Source organism: Cervus canadensis, chromosome X (genome assembly GCF_019320065.1).
Source record: "Cervus canadensis isolate Bull #8, Minnesota chromosome X, ASM1932006v1, whole genome shotgun sequence".
NCBI classification, from domain to species: Eukaryota; Metazoa; Chordata; class Mammalia; order Artiodactyla; family Cervidae; genus Cervus; species Cervus canadensis.
In genome coordinates, this window is record NC_057419.1 from 76,607,386 (window position 1) to 76,623,643 (window position 16,258).

A 16,258-nucleotide genomic window follows, 5' to 3' on the forward strand; every position below is an offset into this window, starting at 1 on the left:
CAAATTAGAAAGGGATTAAAACGGTTACTGTTTTCAGATGACATGATATTATACAGAGAATATCCTAAACATGCTCCCAGAAAACTACTAGAGCTTATCAATGAATTTGGTAAAGTTGCAGGATACAAAATTAATATGCAAAAATCTCTTGCATTCCTATCAGAGAAGGCAATGGCAACCCACTCCAGTACTCTTGCCTGGAAAATCCCATGGACAGAGGAGCCTGGTAGGCTGCAGTCTGTGGGGCCGTTAAGTGTCAGACACAACTGAGTGACTTCACTTTCACTTTTCAACTTTTATGCATTGGAGAAGGAAATGCCAACCCACTCCAGTGTTCTTGCCTGGAGAATCCCAGGGACAGGGGAGCCTGGTGGGCTGCCAGCTATGGGGTCACACAGGGTTGGGCAAGACTGAAGTGATTTAGCAGCAGCAGCAGCTTGCATTCCTGTACACTAAGAATGAAAGATCAGAAAGAGAAATCAAGGAAACAATCCCACTTACTGTTACATCAAAAAAGAATAAAAGAAATAAGAATAAATCTACATAATGAGGCATAAGATCTGTAGTTGGAAAACTGTGAGAGGCTAATGAAAGAAATTAAAGATGACACTAAAATCTCTGGAGAGGTATACCATGTTTTTGGATTGGAAGGATAGATATTGTCAAAATGACTATGCCACCCAAAGCAATGTACAGATTCAACGCAATCTCTATCAAATTATCAATAGCATTTTTCACAGAATTAGAACAAAATAATTGTACAGTTTTTATGGAAATACAAAGGACCCTGAATAGCCAAAGCAATCTTGAGATAGAAAAAAGGAGCTGGAGGATTCAGGCCCCCTGACTTCAGACTATACCACAAAGTTACAGTAATCAAGATAACATGTTACTGGCACAAAAACAGAAATATAGATCAGTGGAACAGGATAGAAAGTCCAGAGATAAACACATGCACCTATGGTCACCTAATATACGGCAAAGGAAGCAAGAATATACAATGAAGAAGATAGTCTCTTTAATAAGTGGTGCTGGCAAAAAAGGACAACTACATGTAAAAGAATGAAGTTAGAACATTTTCTAAAACCATAAACAAAAGTAAACTCAAAATGGATTAAAAATTTAAATGTAAGATGAGACATATAAAACTCTTAGAGGAAAAAACACGCAGAACATTCTAACAAAATCACAGCAAGATCTTTTTTTATCCACCTCCTAGAGTAATGAAAATAAAAACAAAAATAAACAAAAAACATAACATAAGGAAGGTTTACCACTTATCCTTCTCAAACTATTCCAAAACATTGTTGAGGCAGGAATGCTTAAAATCTCATTCTATGAGACCAGCATTACAGTGATACCAAAATCTGACAAAGATATCACACAAAAAAGGAAATTACAGGCTAATACCACTTATGAACATAGATGCAAATACCCTCAACAAAATACTAGCAAACCAAATTCAACAACACAGCAAGAGGATCACATACTCTGCTCAAGTGGGATTCATCCCAGGGATACAAGGATGGGTCAATATCTGCAAATCACCCAATAACATACACCATATTAACAAACTGAAAAATAAAAATCATATAATCATCTCAATTGATGCAGAAAAAGCTTTTGATATGATTCAACATCCAAATAACCAGGTCCTATTGTATAGCAAAAGGAACCATATTCAATATCCTGTGATTAATCATAATGGAAAATAATATGCAAAGGAAGGTGTGATACATATGTATGTATAACCAAATCGCTTTTATAAACAGTAAAAACACACAAACATTGTAAAACCACTAAATTTCAATAAAATAATTTTTGAAATCAATATCCATTTATGATAAGAATTATACAAAGTGAGTATAGAGGAAACATAATTTGACATAATAAAAGCCTTATATGACAAGCTCACAGCTTGTCAACTGTGTCAACATCATACTCAACTGTGAAAAACTGAAAATATTTCCTCTAAAATCAGGAACAAGACAAGGATGCCCACTCTCACCACTTTTATTCAACATAGTATTGGAGGTCCTAGCCACAGCAACCAGAAAAAAAAAGAAGAAGAAGAAGAAGAAGAAGGAATTCACATTGGGAAGGAAGAAATAAAATTGTCATTGTTACTATGCATATGGCATGATACTATACATACATAGAAAATCCTAAAGACCCTAAAGGCATGATACTATACACAGAAAATTCTAAAGACACCAGCAAAGTACTACTCCAGGGAGCAAAGTACTGGAATTCATCAAATATTCAATAAATTTGCAGGATATAAAATTAATATATATATAAATTTGCTGCATTTTTAGACACTAAAAATGAACTATCAGAAAGAGAAATTAAGAAAACAATCCCTTTTACAATCACTTCAAAAAGAAAAAAATTCTATGGAATAAATCTAAGAAGGAAAAGACCTGCTTACTGAAAACTATAAGGCACTGATGAACAAAACTGAAGATCACACACACACACACACACACACACACACACACACAAGGAAAGATATACCATGTTCATGGACTGGAAGAATTAACATTGCTAAAATGACCATACTACCCAAGACAATCTACAGATTCAATGCAGTCTCTATCAAAATACCAATGGCATTTTCATAGGAGTAGAAAAAATAATTCTACAACTTGATTTAGAACACAAATTCTAAAATTTGTGTAGAACCACAAATGACCCCAAAGAGCTAAAATAACAGTGAGGAAAAAGTGAAAAACTAGAGATATTCACGCTCCTGATTTCAAACTATACTATCAAACTGTAGGGTAATACAAACTGTAGGGTACTGGCACAAATACAGACACATAGATCAATGTACAGAATAGTGAGCCCAGAAATAAGCTCACACACTTATGATCAATTAATCTAACAGAGACAGTATGAATATACAATGGGGAAAAGACAACCTCTTCAATAAATACTGTTGTGAAACTGAACAGTTACTTGCAAAATAAACTGGATTACTATCTCAAACCATGCACAAAAGTAAACTCATAATGGATTGACATCTTAAATGTAGGACCTGAAACCATAAAACTCATTGAAGAAAACAGGCAATAAGCTCCTTGACCCTGGGTTTAATAATACTTTTTTGGATATATCTCTTTGGGCAAAGGAAATAAAAGCAAAAATAAACACATGGGACTACATCAAACCAAAAATCTTTTGGACAGTGAAGGGAACTATCAACAAATCATAAAGGCCACCTACTTAGTGGGAGAACATATTTTCAAAGGATATATCTGATAAGGAGTTAATAGCCACACAAAAATAAACTGCATACAATTCCACATCAAAAGAACAAACAACTCAATTAAATCTGTGTAGACATTTTTCCAAAAGAAGACATACAGATTGCCGATAGGCATGTGAAAAGATGCTCAACATCACTAATCATCACTAATCAAATCAAAACCACAATGAAGTGCTCAATTCGGCAACACATATACTAAAATTGGAATGATACAGAGAAGATTAGCATGGCCCTTGCCAAAGGATGACACGCAAGTTCATGAAACGGTCCATATTTTTATAATATTGTAAAGTAATTATCCTCCAATTAAAATTAATAAATTTAATTTAAAAAATCACAATGAAGTATCAACTCACAGCTCTCAGGATGGCTATTTCGAAAAAGGCAACAAATAACAAGCATTGGCAAGGATGTGGAGAAAGCAAATCCCCGTGCACTGTTGGTGGGAATTAATTGATATGGCCATTATGGAAAAATTATGAAGTTTCCTCAAAAAGTTAAAAATAGAACTACCATATGATCCAGTAATTCCACTCCTGGATATTTATACAAACAAAACAAAAGCACTAATTTGAATATACATTTACACACCTATGCTCATTGCAGCATTATTTACAATAGCAAACAAGATATGGAAGCACCCTAAGTTCCTTTCAATAGATGAATGATTAATGAAGAAGCGTTATACATATAAAATGGAATACTACTCAGCCATAGAAAAGAATAAAAACCTGGATTGGGACAACACGAATGGACCTTGAAAAGTATTCTTTTTAAAACTTAAGGTTTAGCTACATGCATACACATAGACAGGCTTCCTCAATGGCTCAGTGGTAAAGAATCCACCTGCTAATGCAGGAGACATGGGTTCAATCCCTGGGTTGGGAAGATCCCCTGGAGAAGGAAATGTCAACCCACGCCAGTATTCTTGCATGAGACAGCCCATGAAGAGAGGAACCCAGAAGGCTACAGTCCCTGGGGTTGCAAAAAGAGCCGGACACAACTTAGCAACTAACCAACAACAACAATACACACTGACACACCTTAAAGATGTGGGAGTGGTTTATAAAGCACTATACATTTTTATCATCATCATCATCATCATCATCATCACCAAAATCCTGCAAGGTTTGCTTAAATTCCAAGTTTTCCCCTCCACCTACATTGGAAATAAGCAGTAGGTTTTGCTCTGTGAGTCTTCAAGGCAGTCCAAAAATTGGTAGGAGTCTAAAAAAGTGGGTGGGGACACTTTTTAGGTTATGATATTTATACAGAGGATAAAAAGATATTAAAGATATTAAAGATAATAAAAGATAAAATGAAAGATACTAAAATAAAAATATTTGGAAAGCCACATTTAACTAAAATAATGGATGAAGTTCCTGTTATTAAACTGATAAAATTAACCTTTTGGTTAGTAGAGAAACCATAATTGTATGTAGTCTAAGCTAACTATTAGAAAATATTAGTCATTTAACTCTGGTTCCTATCAGGCCAATGATTCTTCCTGGGCACACGAGAAATAAAGATAATAGTTACTACCATTTTTTGACATAAAAGCGGTTACCATTTGTGTGACATGGAGAATGCTTTACAATATTAATCATTGAAAAAGTCAAAGATAGTCATAGGAAAAAAATGTTTTAAGTCAACCATTGAAAAGGTTGGTTTGTTTCTTTCTAGATAGATTTCTCCTGTGTTACACTCACAGAAGAAAGGCTTAGGACCACTCTGTCCTACTTATAACCACTTCTTAGCAATCAAATTGAGTAATCACACAAAACATAACTTGTAAAGGGAAGCTGATTCCAATCATGCTAGCAGGCTGGCATTATATCATGTCATAAAATTGACATATCACTATGAAGATTTGGCAGGATTCTACTTATAGCTCAGCCAATCCTGAGTTGATTGTTGAAGCTACTATTACTGGATTGGATATTCATAGGCTCAGTTTCCCAGGAACATGGATGGCAGCTGAAATTCCTAAAAATATTTTATCACAATAGAACTCAAAGAAAAAAGAAAACAGTTGAAGAATCTTCTACCTTTTAAGAAATGAACACTATAGAAATTTCATTTGAAGCTCTTTATTACTTCCTTGTAAGGTGTCAGTTTAAATCTCTCTCAGGCCAAATTCCGCATCTGTCTGTCTGAACCAGTTCATAAGCCAAGGAAAGGGGAGTAGTCATCTTTTGGGAAGTTCAAAGGCACATATGACAAATCCATCCTTTGAGTATGATTCAGGGATATTAGCACTTTTGCGGTTTTGCCGAGAAAGATGGGGATAAAAGTCCTTCCTTTTCCCCTCTATAACACAAAACATTCTTTTTAAATACTAGGTAATAGAATTATTATATGCTAATGACCTATCAGGGAATTAAGATACAGATTGTACAATAGAAATAGAGACAGAGACATGAGATGAGACTATCAGCAGTGCAATATATGAAGGCAAAATACAAGGAAATTTCATCATTTTGTAATTACTCAGTAAAAGGTTGGATGGAATTTGAGAAAACCCTCACCCACAAAATAAATTTTAATGTGTTGTGATGTTTTTTCGATTGTTTGGTGCGTAATGGATGTTCAAGAAACATTATATGTTAAATGAAAACCATAAATTCACATATATTTTTATCTAAAGATAGATATTAATCAATAGATAGATATTAATAGATACTATATCTCTGGGTCTATAGTTATATAGATATTCTCTAAATGAAATACCAGAAAACATTGTCAAGAATACCACCTAAGGATCTTATCTCAGTGAAAAAAGTATTATCATCAGTAATTAGTATGTTGATTATTTTGTATAGAAATAAATTATTTGAAGCAATTTTTAGATACCTAAGTACATTTAAATTTCCCAAGTATTTTAGTATGGAATATGGAATGCAGAATGTGCTCAGTTGTGTCCAACTCCTTGCAACCCCATGGGCTGTAGCCCACCAGGCTCCTCTGTCCATGGAATTTTCCAGGCAAGAATACTGGAGCAGATTGCTATTTTCCTACTCCAGGGAATCTTCCTGACCCAAGGATAGAGCCTGCATTTCTTACGTCTCCTGCATTGGCAGGTGGATCAGATCCTTTATCACTAGAGCCACCCAGAAAGCCAAGTATTTTAGTAACTCAATACCAATATATACACATACATTTTTATTTATACTTTTAATTGGCTAAATAAGATACATTTATTAATATCAGAGACTTTAGCATAGGGACTCTGAATTATCTTAAAATTTTAATTAGTGGGATTGAATGAACTGGTTTCTATTATATAGGGGAAATATGACCAAGAGGAAAATAAACACATTTGAAATTAAAAGAAAATAAATCAAAAAGGAATAAAGTCATATAAAATAGAAATTTAAAAAATTACCCATATGCTAAGCAGATAAAAGCAACATGGCATACCTGACATTATTCAATATTATTCTGCATTCTTAAGAATTTACATGTCAAGCTATATGAATAGAGAACTCTTCTTAAATCTAAGCATGATGACTTAACCATTTGTGAACCTATTCACTTGCATGTTTTTGCTTGCAACTGTTGGGAGGGAACAATTTAAAAGCAAAATAATATACAAAAAGCATCACTATATTTAAAAAGAAACATTGTGATCACTGCATTTTGTTACCCTTAGACCCCATTTTCAACTTAAAAATGCAAATAAACAATATAAACAAAAGGAAAACAAGTTTCATTTACTTAGGCAAATTCAGCAGGGTTCAAAATAAGCTCTCCAGACATATAGCATTGAAACAGAAGGTAGCAGCACACTCACCAATAATTAGTCAGTTATATGTAAAATTATACACAGCTGTAAAATATTATCTCTTTCTTTACAAAAAACATTGAGACTTAAGGACCTGAAACTTTATTGGAAATCATTTTAATAATCATTTGAGAAAAAAGATAATTCTCAACCCATAACACACCATATTAATATCAACTGAATTCTTCAAAAGTATATTTAAACAAATTAATGAAAATTAAGCTTGCAATGAATAGTAAGTATAATATCAAATATGATATTTGCTGATAGCTAAATTGAGAATTGATTTTATCACAATTATCTTTGCTAATGGAGGGGTGAAATGGTGTGTCTAATGCAAAATAATGTATAATCCCAGAATTATCTCTACTTGGTTCATAGAGCTTTTTTTTTTTTTCTTATATGTCTATAGTTGAATAGGATATCCTTAAGCATGTAAAATAAACCAATGTATTCTGAGAAAATAAATTACTACAAAGTTGTGCAGACTCCTCTTCCACCCCCTATTTAACGATTTTCTACTGTCTGCCATTTAGACAGAAGTATTCATGTCTTTTCCTACTTAATCCTTTATCTATCTCTATCATCTCTTTCTAGGTACAAGCAAAGGGTTTTGAATTGAGGAGTCTTTCCCCACCTCCCCCCCCGGGTTTCTCACTGTGGTAAATTCAAGTTGTAGGAAGGAAGGCCAAGGTTTTAACCCAAGGAAGGAGCCTCCATTATCTTGGAGGAGTTGAAGCATACATGCCAAGTAAATTAGGAGCAGATTAATACCTCAAACTGGATTTTAACATGCACTATAAGACATCATGATGAGGAGAGAAAAGTATTGGCCCTGGACTTTAAAAGACCTGAGTTTGAAACCCAGTTTTGTCACTCAATTGCTTTGAAATCTTAAGCAATTAATGTAAATACACTGAGCCATGCATTATTTACTTGAAAAATGAAGACAGTACTCATAAACCTACTATGAAGATTAAATGAAGTACATATAAAGCACCCATGTATGGTACATAATAGAAACTTAATATATATTACAGGTTTTTCTCAACAAATAAGGTACCAAAGTTTACTTGAGTACATTACTTTCAAGGCAGTTATAAAATCCTTTGTTTTCTTTCATCTACACAGGACACATCTTTGATCAGGACATAGATCTGATTACTTATATGGTACTAGTCAAGGCTATGGTTTTTCCAGTAGTCATGGATGGATGTGAAAGTTGGACTACAAAGAAAGCTGAGTGCCAAAGAATTGATGCTTTTGAACTGTGGTGTTGGAGAAGGCTCTTGAGAGTCCCTTGGACTGCAAGAAGATCCAACCAATCCATCCTTAAGGAGATCAGTCCTGGGTGTTCATTGGAAGGACTGATGCTGAAGCTGAAACTCCAATACTTTGGCCACCTCATGGAAGAGTTGACTCATTGGAAAAGACCCTAATGCTGGGAAGGATTGGGGGCAGGAGGAGAAGGGGACAACAGAGGATGAGATGGCTGGATGGCTTCACCAACTCAATGGACACGGGTTTGGGTAGACTCCGGGAGTTGGTGATAGACAGGGAGGCCTGGTGTGCTGCAATTCATGGGGTTGCAAAGAGTCAGACACGACTGAACTGAACTGATTTTAGGCTCTGTCAATGTGCTTTAAAAATCAGAAGGCGAGGGTGGGATGTTTCGGGAGAACAGCATCAAAACATGTATATTATCTATGGTGAAACAAATCACCAGCCCAGGTTGGATGCATGAGACAAGTGCTCGGGCCTGGTGCACTGGGAAGACCCAGAGGGATTGGGTAGAGAGGGAGGTGGGAGGGGGGATTGGGATAGGGAATACATGTAAATCCATGGCTGATTCATGTCAATGTATGACAAAAACCACTACAATATTGTAAAGTAATTAGTCTCCAACTAATAAAAATAAATGAAAAAAAAATCAGAGACATTACTTTACCAACAACGGTCCATTAGTCAAAGTTATGGTTTTTCCAATAGTCATGTATGGATGTGAAAGTTGGACTGTAAAGAAAGCTGAGCACTGAAGAATTGATTATTTTAAACTGTGGTGTTGGAGAAGACTCTTGAGAGTTCCTTGGACTGCAAGGAGATCAAACCAATCAATCCTAAAGGAAATCAGTCCTGAATATTCATTGGAAGGAATGATGCTGAAGCTGAAACTCCAGTACTTTGGCCACCTCATGGAAGAATTGACTCATTGGAAAAGACCCTGATGCTGGGCAAGATTGAAGGCTGAAGGAGAAGGGGACAACAGAGGATGAGATGGTTGGGTGGCATCACCGACTCAATGGACATGAGTCGGAGTTGGTGAAGGACAGGGAAGCTCTCAGAGTTGGTGATGGACAGGGAAGCCTGACATGCTGCAGTCCATGGGGTCGGAAAGAGTCAGACACAAATGATCGACTGAACTAAACTGAACTGAATGTGTTTTAAATCAAGAAATAGATTTATTAAGCATCCATGATAATATATTTCAGGGGATAATATGTTATCCCCTCTATATTCATTTATATGTGAAGGGCTGCTTTCTTCTTGTATCAGAATTTGTTTACAAATATTTAAAGTCTAAAAAATTATTATCCAATCCCCAAAGCCTAAGTTTCTTCCTAAATTCTCTATCCTAGCTAATGACATTATCATCCAACTTATAACATGAATCATCCTAGACTTCATCTTCTCACTCTCTATTTTCATCAAGTATCAAGTGTGAATAATTCTAATTATGAAGCAGCTCTGAATCTCTTTTTTACTCTATTGAATTTTCCTTAGTTCAGGTCCTCGGTATTTCTCCCTTCATTGCTACTTTCCCTCAACAGCAATTGTTTTTACAGCATTTACTCATTTACTTATCAGTGGTCCTTCTACATATAAGAGTTGTTGTTGTTGTTGTTGTTGTTTTTTAATTTGAACAAGATCCTATATGAAATAGAACATGTAAAATTCTGAGACAGAATTGGGAAACTTAGAAGTACTTCTGCAATTCCGTGTAAGCCAGTAAGGAAAGTGCTTGAAAGACACTTTGGAAAACCACTGGCCCAGGGAAAATCCTAAACTGCTGAACATGATAGCTTCACAAACTTTTTTTTTTTCCCACTTTAACTGTATTGTCTGTAAGTCTCCCATTTTAAATCTCTCCTATGGTCTCTGCCACTTAATTGCTATTGCCCCTAGGATACTAGGCTTTTTCGCGTCATTGTACATCTACATTCTACATTCAGAGGATGTTTTCCCTCCTATTATCCATCTGTGAAACATTCAGCCTATAAGTCATAGCTCAAATCTCTGTGAGCATTACCCAACTTAACAAATTGTTTAGTCACTACCATTCTGTGATATAATAGCACTTTATATATACTTGTAGTCTCTATCATACTTCAATGAAATTATTAGTTTACATGAACTTATGTGACAAGGACTGCTATTCATTTAATTTTGCATTACCTAGGACCTAATACCCAAAACACAGTAGGTGTTTGTTTTTTAATTTTTTGTATCATTGAAGATATAAAGATAATACTATCATTAAATACATTTTCTACCATATATTAGCTTTAATGATTTTCAAAGCTTCAGTTAGAGAAATAGCAAGCAAGTTTAAGTGTTTTGTGTGCTTTTCTTTTTTTAGAAAACAAAAAATGTTCGGTGCTAATTTATGAGATTTGTATTTTTAGGGGAGTAGTGTTTATCACAGTGTTTGATGAAAAACAGTGAATCATTATTTAAGACAATGACTATTTGCACTTTCTTCTTGTCTAATCATAATGTGTTACCAGGGATGATACATATTACTTCTACATTTTATCCTAGAATATTAACATAGAAAAGATACACATATGCCCAGAACTTTTAAAAACAAAAAAAATATCATTGAGACATATCAATAAGCAAGTACAGTACATCCCATCAGAGGCTTTGAGAAAATACTAGTTTGGCCAGTGACACCCTCCCCCAATCTCTGCCCTCAATATACAAAAACACACATACATACACACAATAAGGCCGTGAAAGAGATTTCCTACAAGGAAGTGACAGTTAATTTTTAAGTCATGTCCATTTGATTTGAGTCATTGGAGTAACAAAACTGTTTTCATGAATATTCAAAAATTCAATAATGTAACCTCTAATAGAGCTTGAAAAGCTCTGAAGGACAAGGCAGTTAGATCAATATTAGTTTATTTCAAATGTTGGGCAGTATGAAGAGACAAGGCTGATCATTGGATGGATTTTATTACCTGTCGGAGTGATAAGTCCTGGTGACAAGAGTCCTGGGACTGAATGGGGCAGAAGGCGAGCACTGTCTTGCAACACTCCCAAAGAACGCTTAGGAGGCCTGCCGGGCCTTGAACTGTTGGAGAAAAAGACAAAGATCAGGTTAAAATACACTCTTTGGAAATGCCACCACTTGCTACATCCACCTAAACCTTATTTAATTGTCAAGAATGATAGAATTTTATATTAAAGACTATTTTCATTTATTACTAAAAGACCAATACTTTTCTTTCTACTAAGCTTCCCAACATATGTATGTGTGCTCAGTTGTTTCAAGACTGTCAAGATTCTCTGCAACCTCATGGACTGTAGCCCACCAGGCTCCTCTGTCCATGGGATTTCCCAGCCAAGAATACTGGAGTAGGTTGCCATTTCCGACGCTGGGGAACCTTCTCGACCCAGGGATCAAACCCACATTTCTTGTGTCTCCTGCACTGACAGGCAGATTCTTTACAATATAGTTATGGCAAGCTTTAAAACCATAAGAGATCAATTTCTAGCTTAGATTCTATTTATAAGCCAGCACTTTGCAATGCAGCTTACCTGGTGTGAGAAACCCAAAGTCACCTTCTGCTCTTAAAGCTATACTTGATCCCTAGTATTTATACATGCAACTGAGATAGGGACTCATGGAATTAAGATGGTACAGAATGTGAAGTGATTAACTCTCTGCTCAGCATGCCAGAGGTGAGGGGTAGAAAGCTGAAATGTAGAATAAGACCTGATGTTTATTAACATTTCCACAGCTTCTAGGAGCCCACAAGGAACAAAGATCCCCTACCTTCAGTAGGTTTTTTCCTACCTAGTATTTAAACCAAGCTGTATAACTAGCAGTGTACTCACTTGGAGTGACTTTACTATGGAAACCTGTCACATTTGTAATCTAGAGTGTATTTTCTCACAGATTGCTTGGTATTTTTAAGTAAGGTGACGCTAAACTTAAAACACTAACCTAACTTATTCTATTTGCATTCTTTACCCTGGTGTGAGTGGTTCAGGAATTGCAATTATAAATGCTAATCCATAAAATAAGGAAATAGAAAGTCAGTATCAGGCTTCCATCTTGTACTCTAACACAGTCAGTGTATGGAATACATTATTTGGAAGCTGTCACTACAATAAGGAGACTTATAAGTCATTGAACATTAGGACCAAGTCATTCTCAAGTCATACAATATATTTCAAATATTTTCAACATTTTTAATACTGTATAAAATATTGCTGTTGTTTCTTAGTAGAAATGTAGTTTACAAAGCTAAATAATAGGGATTTTCATAAAATACTGTAAAATACTACATTAAATAACCCAAGCCACAAAAATTTATAAGGTTCGAACAGAGAACATTTCCAAAAATTACTTTTGTTCACAAAGAAATTTAAGTTAAATCTCACTCTATCAACTTTGCAGTAATAAAGTGCTCCATCAATGTGAGACAAACTCTGCTTTTAAATGAAGACAACTTTTAACAACCTTGACCTTACACAGAGGTACTATTACCCAGTTCATTTTTCATTTACCATGCTGATGCTATTTCTTTTTATTATACATCAATATTGCATATCAATCTAGTATGAAATATTCATTATTCTCATTTAATGTTTCAATTTTATAAACTGAATCTCTTCTCCTTCTTTCTACTCAAGTTTGGGCCATAATTTATTGTATTTAATGCAGTGTTGTTATTCTGTTTGCCCTTGCCCTATTTATGGCTTCCTAACTCTTCCTAATACTGAGAAGAAAGATATCCTATTTACTTTAAATGTCCTAAAGGATTCCAAGATCACTAAACAATATTAGTCAGGTTATATCCAGTCATTAGAAGAAGGCATGTTATTTTGTTGAGTAATCTTCAAATCTGTATTTTCTTTTTTTTTCTATTGGAATATATTTTTGTTAGTTTCTACCGAACAGCAAAGTGAATCATCTCTACATATACACATCTCTACATATTCCCTCTTTTTTGGATTTCCTTCCCATTTAGATCACCACAGAGTACTGAGTAAAGTTTCCTGTGCTATTAAGAAGGTTCTCATTAGTCACCTGTTTTATACATAGTAGAGTATATATGTCAATCCCAATCTCCCAGTTCATCCCCTCCCCACCTTTCCTCCCTTGGTATCCATGCATTTATTCTCTACATCTGTGTCTGTATATCTGCTTTTGCAAATAGGTTCATCATTTTAAGGACACTCTACTCCTATATAGTCAGTCGTCGTCTTCTGTTATAATATTTACTGTCTTTCAGGGAAATCCTTTATAATGTTTGAGTTTTATTTTAATAGTCACAGGGGAGACAACATCAGATCTGGCTATGGAGTCTCACACCACCTTTTACTGTGTTGGAAGGAAATTTTCAAAATTGTTTGCCTAATTACGCAATAAACTACAGAGAAGTCTATACTTTCTAAGTGCTTCTCTATGTCTTTCTATTTATCAGAATTCAAGCCTACTAACTTGATTAAAGCCCACCTGATAACTGTTTGTACTCACCCAGCATAAAAGTTTCAGTGCTGTCTTTATGCTTACAATCACTGAGCTTTATGCTCTCTTTATGCTCTCTTTCTGATGCTCCCTCTATGTCCGTGAGCCAGTTGTTGACAGTATATTTTGGAAGCTATGAGATTTAAACAGTTATTTTCCAAATTTCATGGTCAATCTCATGATTTGATGTTGCGATGACAGCATAGCTTATTCAAACATCCAATAAACAAACATGCACTAAGTGCCCATTCAGTTTGTGTCTGGCATTGAAACTAGGAATCAGGGTTACAGAGGTTAAAATGTAAGCTTGACAATGGCAATGGGTTTGGTCTATTTGTTCAGTGATATATTGTGAGAAACTAGAATATAGTTTCTTCTGCTTTTGAAGAGCTTAAGGTGTAGTGATAGAGATGTGTATTTGACCTGCTACTTAAAATTTATGATTAATTCTTTAGTATGATTATGTGATGAATACTTCCAAACTTATTTAAACTTATCAATAAGCAAAATCATATTCAGTTTCCTTTGATTATACTAGTGGAAAGAAGACTTGTGCCCCTAGAGCAAATTAATTATAATCAAGATTGTGAAGATGCTTTATAATCAATAGCATTCCAAAAGATAGATTTATTCCTACTTTTAGACCAAATAATCCACAGTAGTAAGATATCCCTAGCACTAAAGTTCCTGCACTACTTTTCAAAGAACACAAGCCTGACAACATGAGTAAAGACTATGGAAGACACTGTAGAAAGTTGGAAAAGTTTATTCTTGATAGATGATCTTGCCATACTTATCTTTAAGAGCTTTATTAGCATCAGACAGATGTTTACATATTAATCAAGAAAAAATAAACATGTGGTGATTTAACTAGAAAATTGTTATTTGGATGACAATTTAATCAGCATAGGTTGAAAGGTGCATCATTGCAGCACCCTGTTTCTGCTAAAATATTAATTGCATTACTAATTTCTGTAATGATTTATTTTACAGGGCACAAATAACCATGTAATTACTCTTTAACTGAATGATAATTGCCTGTTGGCTTTGTTTTCAGTTTAATTACAAGGTTATTTGTACTCTGTAAAATAAAACAGGCCCTTTTTAAAGTTTCCACCCAAATGACTCAGTGGATATATCACCCAAGAACACTATTAACAAAAGTTTATGGACCTTGGCCAACAATCCCCCAAATAACAAAATTCCTATTAAACAGCTCAGCTAAATCTTTGAAAGCATCATTTTTATAAAGTCAACATTTATAGGTGGTTTGGAGGGAAATTATACCAAAGAATCATGATTTTCTCTGGGTCCAGGTCATTCTGTAACACAATTTATCCTGTTATGTATTTTACCATTCATGCTGTAAACTTCTTCAGGAGAAATGAAATAGTAACAAAGCTTCCTGAGATTAAAGAATAAACCAAATTGAAATATGTATCAATAGTATTTCATTTTTCTGCAGTTAAAGTGGATTACCATCAGAGTTTACAAACTCTGTAGAGTTGACAGGTCCCTAAGAAAGAAATTCAGTAGGTCTTCTGGTGTCAACAAGATACGACACAGTCTGTAAGATATCCATTCCAAGTTGTAGTAACGTAACTGATACTTTGCTCATTAAGATTATGAAATTTCACTTGGAGCTATTTTCATTTTGTATGATCAGCTATTTGTATATGTATCAAGGACTAAGAATTGAGAAAGGTAATTTTATTTCAAAGAAAAAATATTGTTAATGAATTATTAGTGATTTCATGAGCCTTCGATATATTTAATATAAACCATACGGTTAGCACAATATTTAGCAAGGAATCACAAGATCATATTATCCTCTTCAATGAAAGTTTGGCTTACTACTCTTTAAAGAAACACTCATAACATTTTGGGGCAAACTGAGAAAATTGATGAAGTTATAGTGGCAGTTAAGTGTGGTATTAGCAGCTACTTGTAAAGATTGCTGCAATTGGATTCCCAAAGTGAGAGTTGTCAGCCATGACCTGGGATTCACTTTTCAGAGTCATCGCTGATACTTAAAACCCCGCTGTATAGTCCTAAATGTGTCTTTTTTTTTTTCAACTACATTAGAAGCCAAGATAGCCGAGTATGACATTAGCTTTGAAGGTGTTGTTTACCTGACTGTAAAGTGCTACTTTTTTCAATATGCTTATTAAATTAAATAAGAATCTTTCTTTCAGAACAATAAGACTTTTAATTGCATCATAGTAATCTCTAAGGTCTGACATTTATTACAACATTTCAAGGATGCCAACAGTAGTTAAACTCTACCTGACCTTTCAGTGTTTATGAGGAGAAACAAACTCTGACCTCACAGCAACCTAAATCCATCTTCTTTCAGTGTTGGCAAACTGATCACTTGTCTAACTATTGCACTGGATTGTATTCTCAACCAGATCAAAGGCAGTAGCAACCAATCCAGCAC

At 34.7% G+C, this 16,258-nt stretch overlaps 1 protein-coding gene and 1 non-coding gene across 2 annotated transcripts in view; one reads left to right on the forward strand and one right to left on the reverse strand.

The window, feature by feature from the left end:
* The window catches only part of DACH2 (dachshund family transcription factor 2), a 750,043-nt gene that overhangs the window by 442,376 nt on the left and 291,409 nt on the right, over positions 1-16,258 (reverse strand). Inside the window, exon 3 of the mRNA XM_043459522.1 lies at positions 11,300-11,412. Within this exon, the coding sequence (XP_043315457.1) occupies positions 11,300-11,412 (113 nt within the window). The remainder of the gene's footprint in view (positions 1-11,299; positions 11,413-16,258) is intronic.
* LOC122436104 lies at positions 3,443-3,549 on the forward strand. The gene has a single exon (XR_006267875.1). It is a non-coding gene; the product is annotated as a U6 spliceosomal RNA (small nuclear RNA).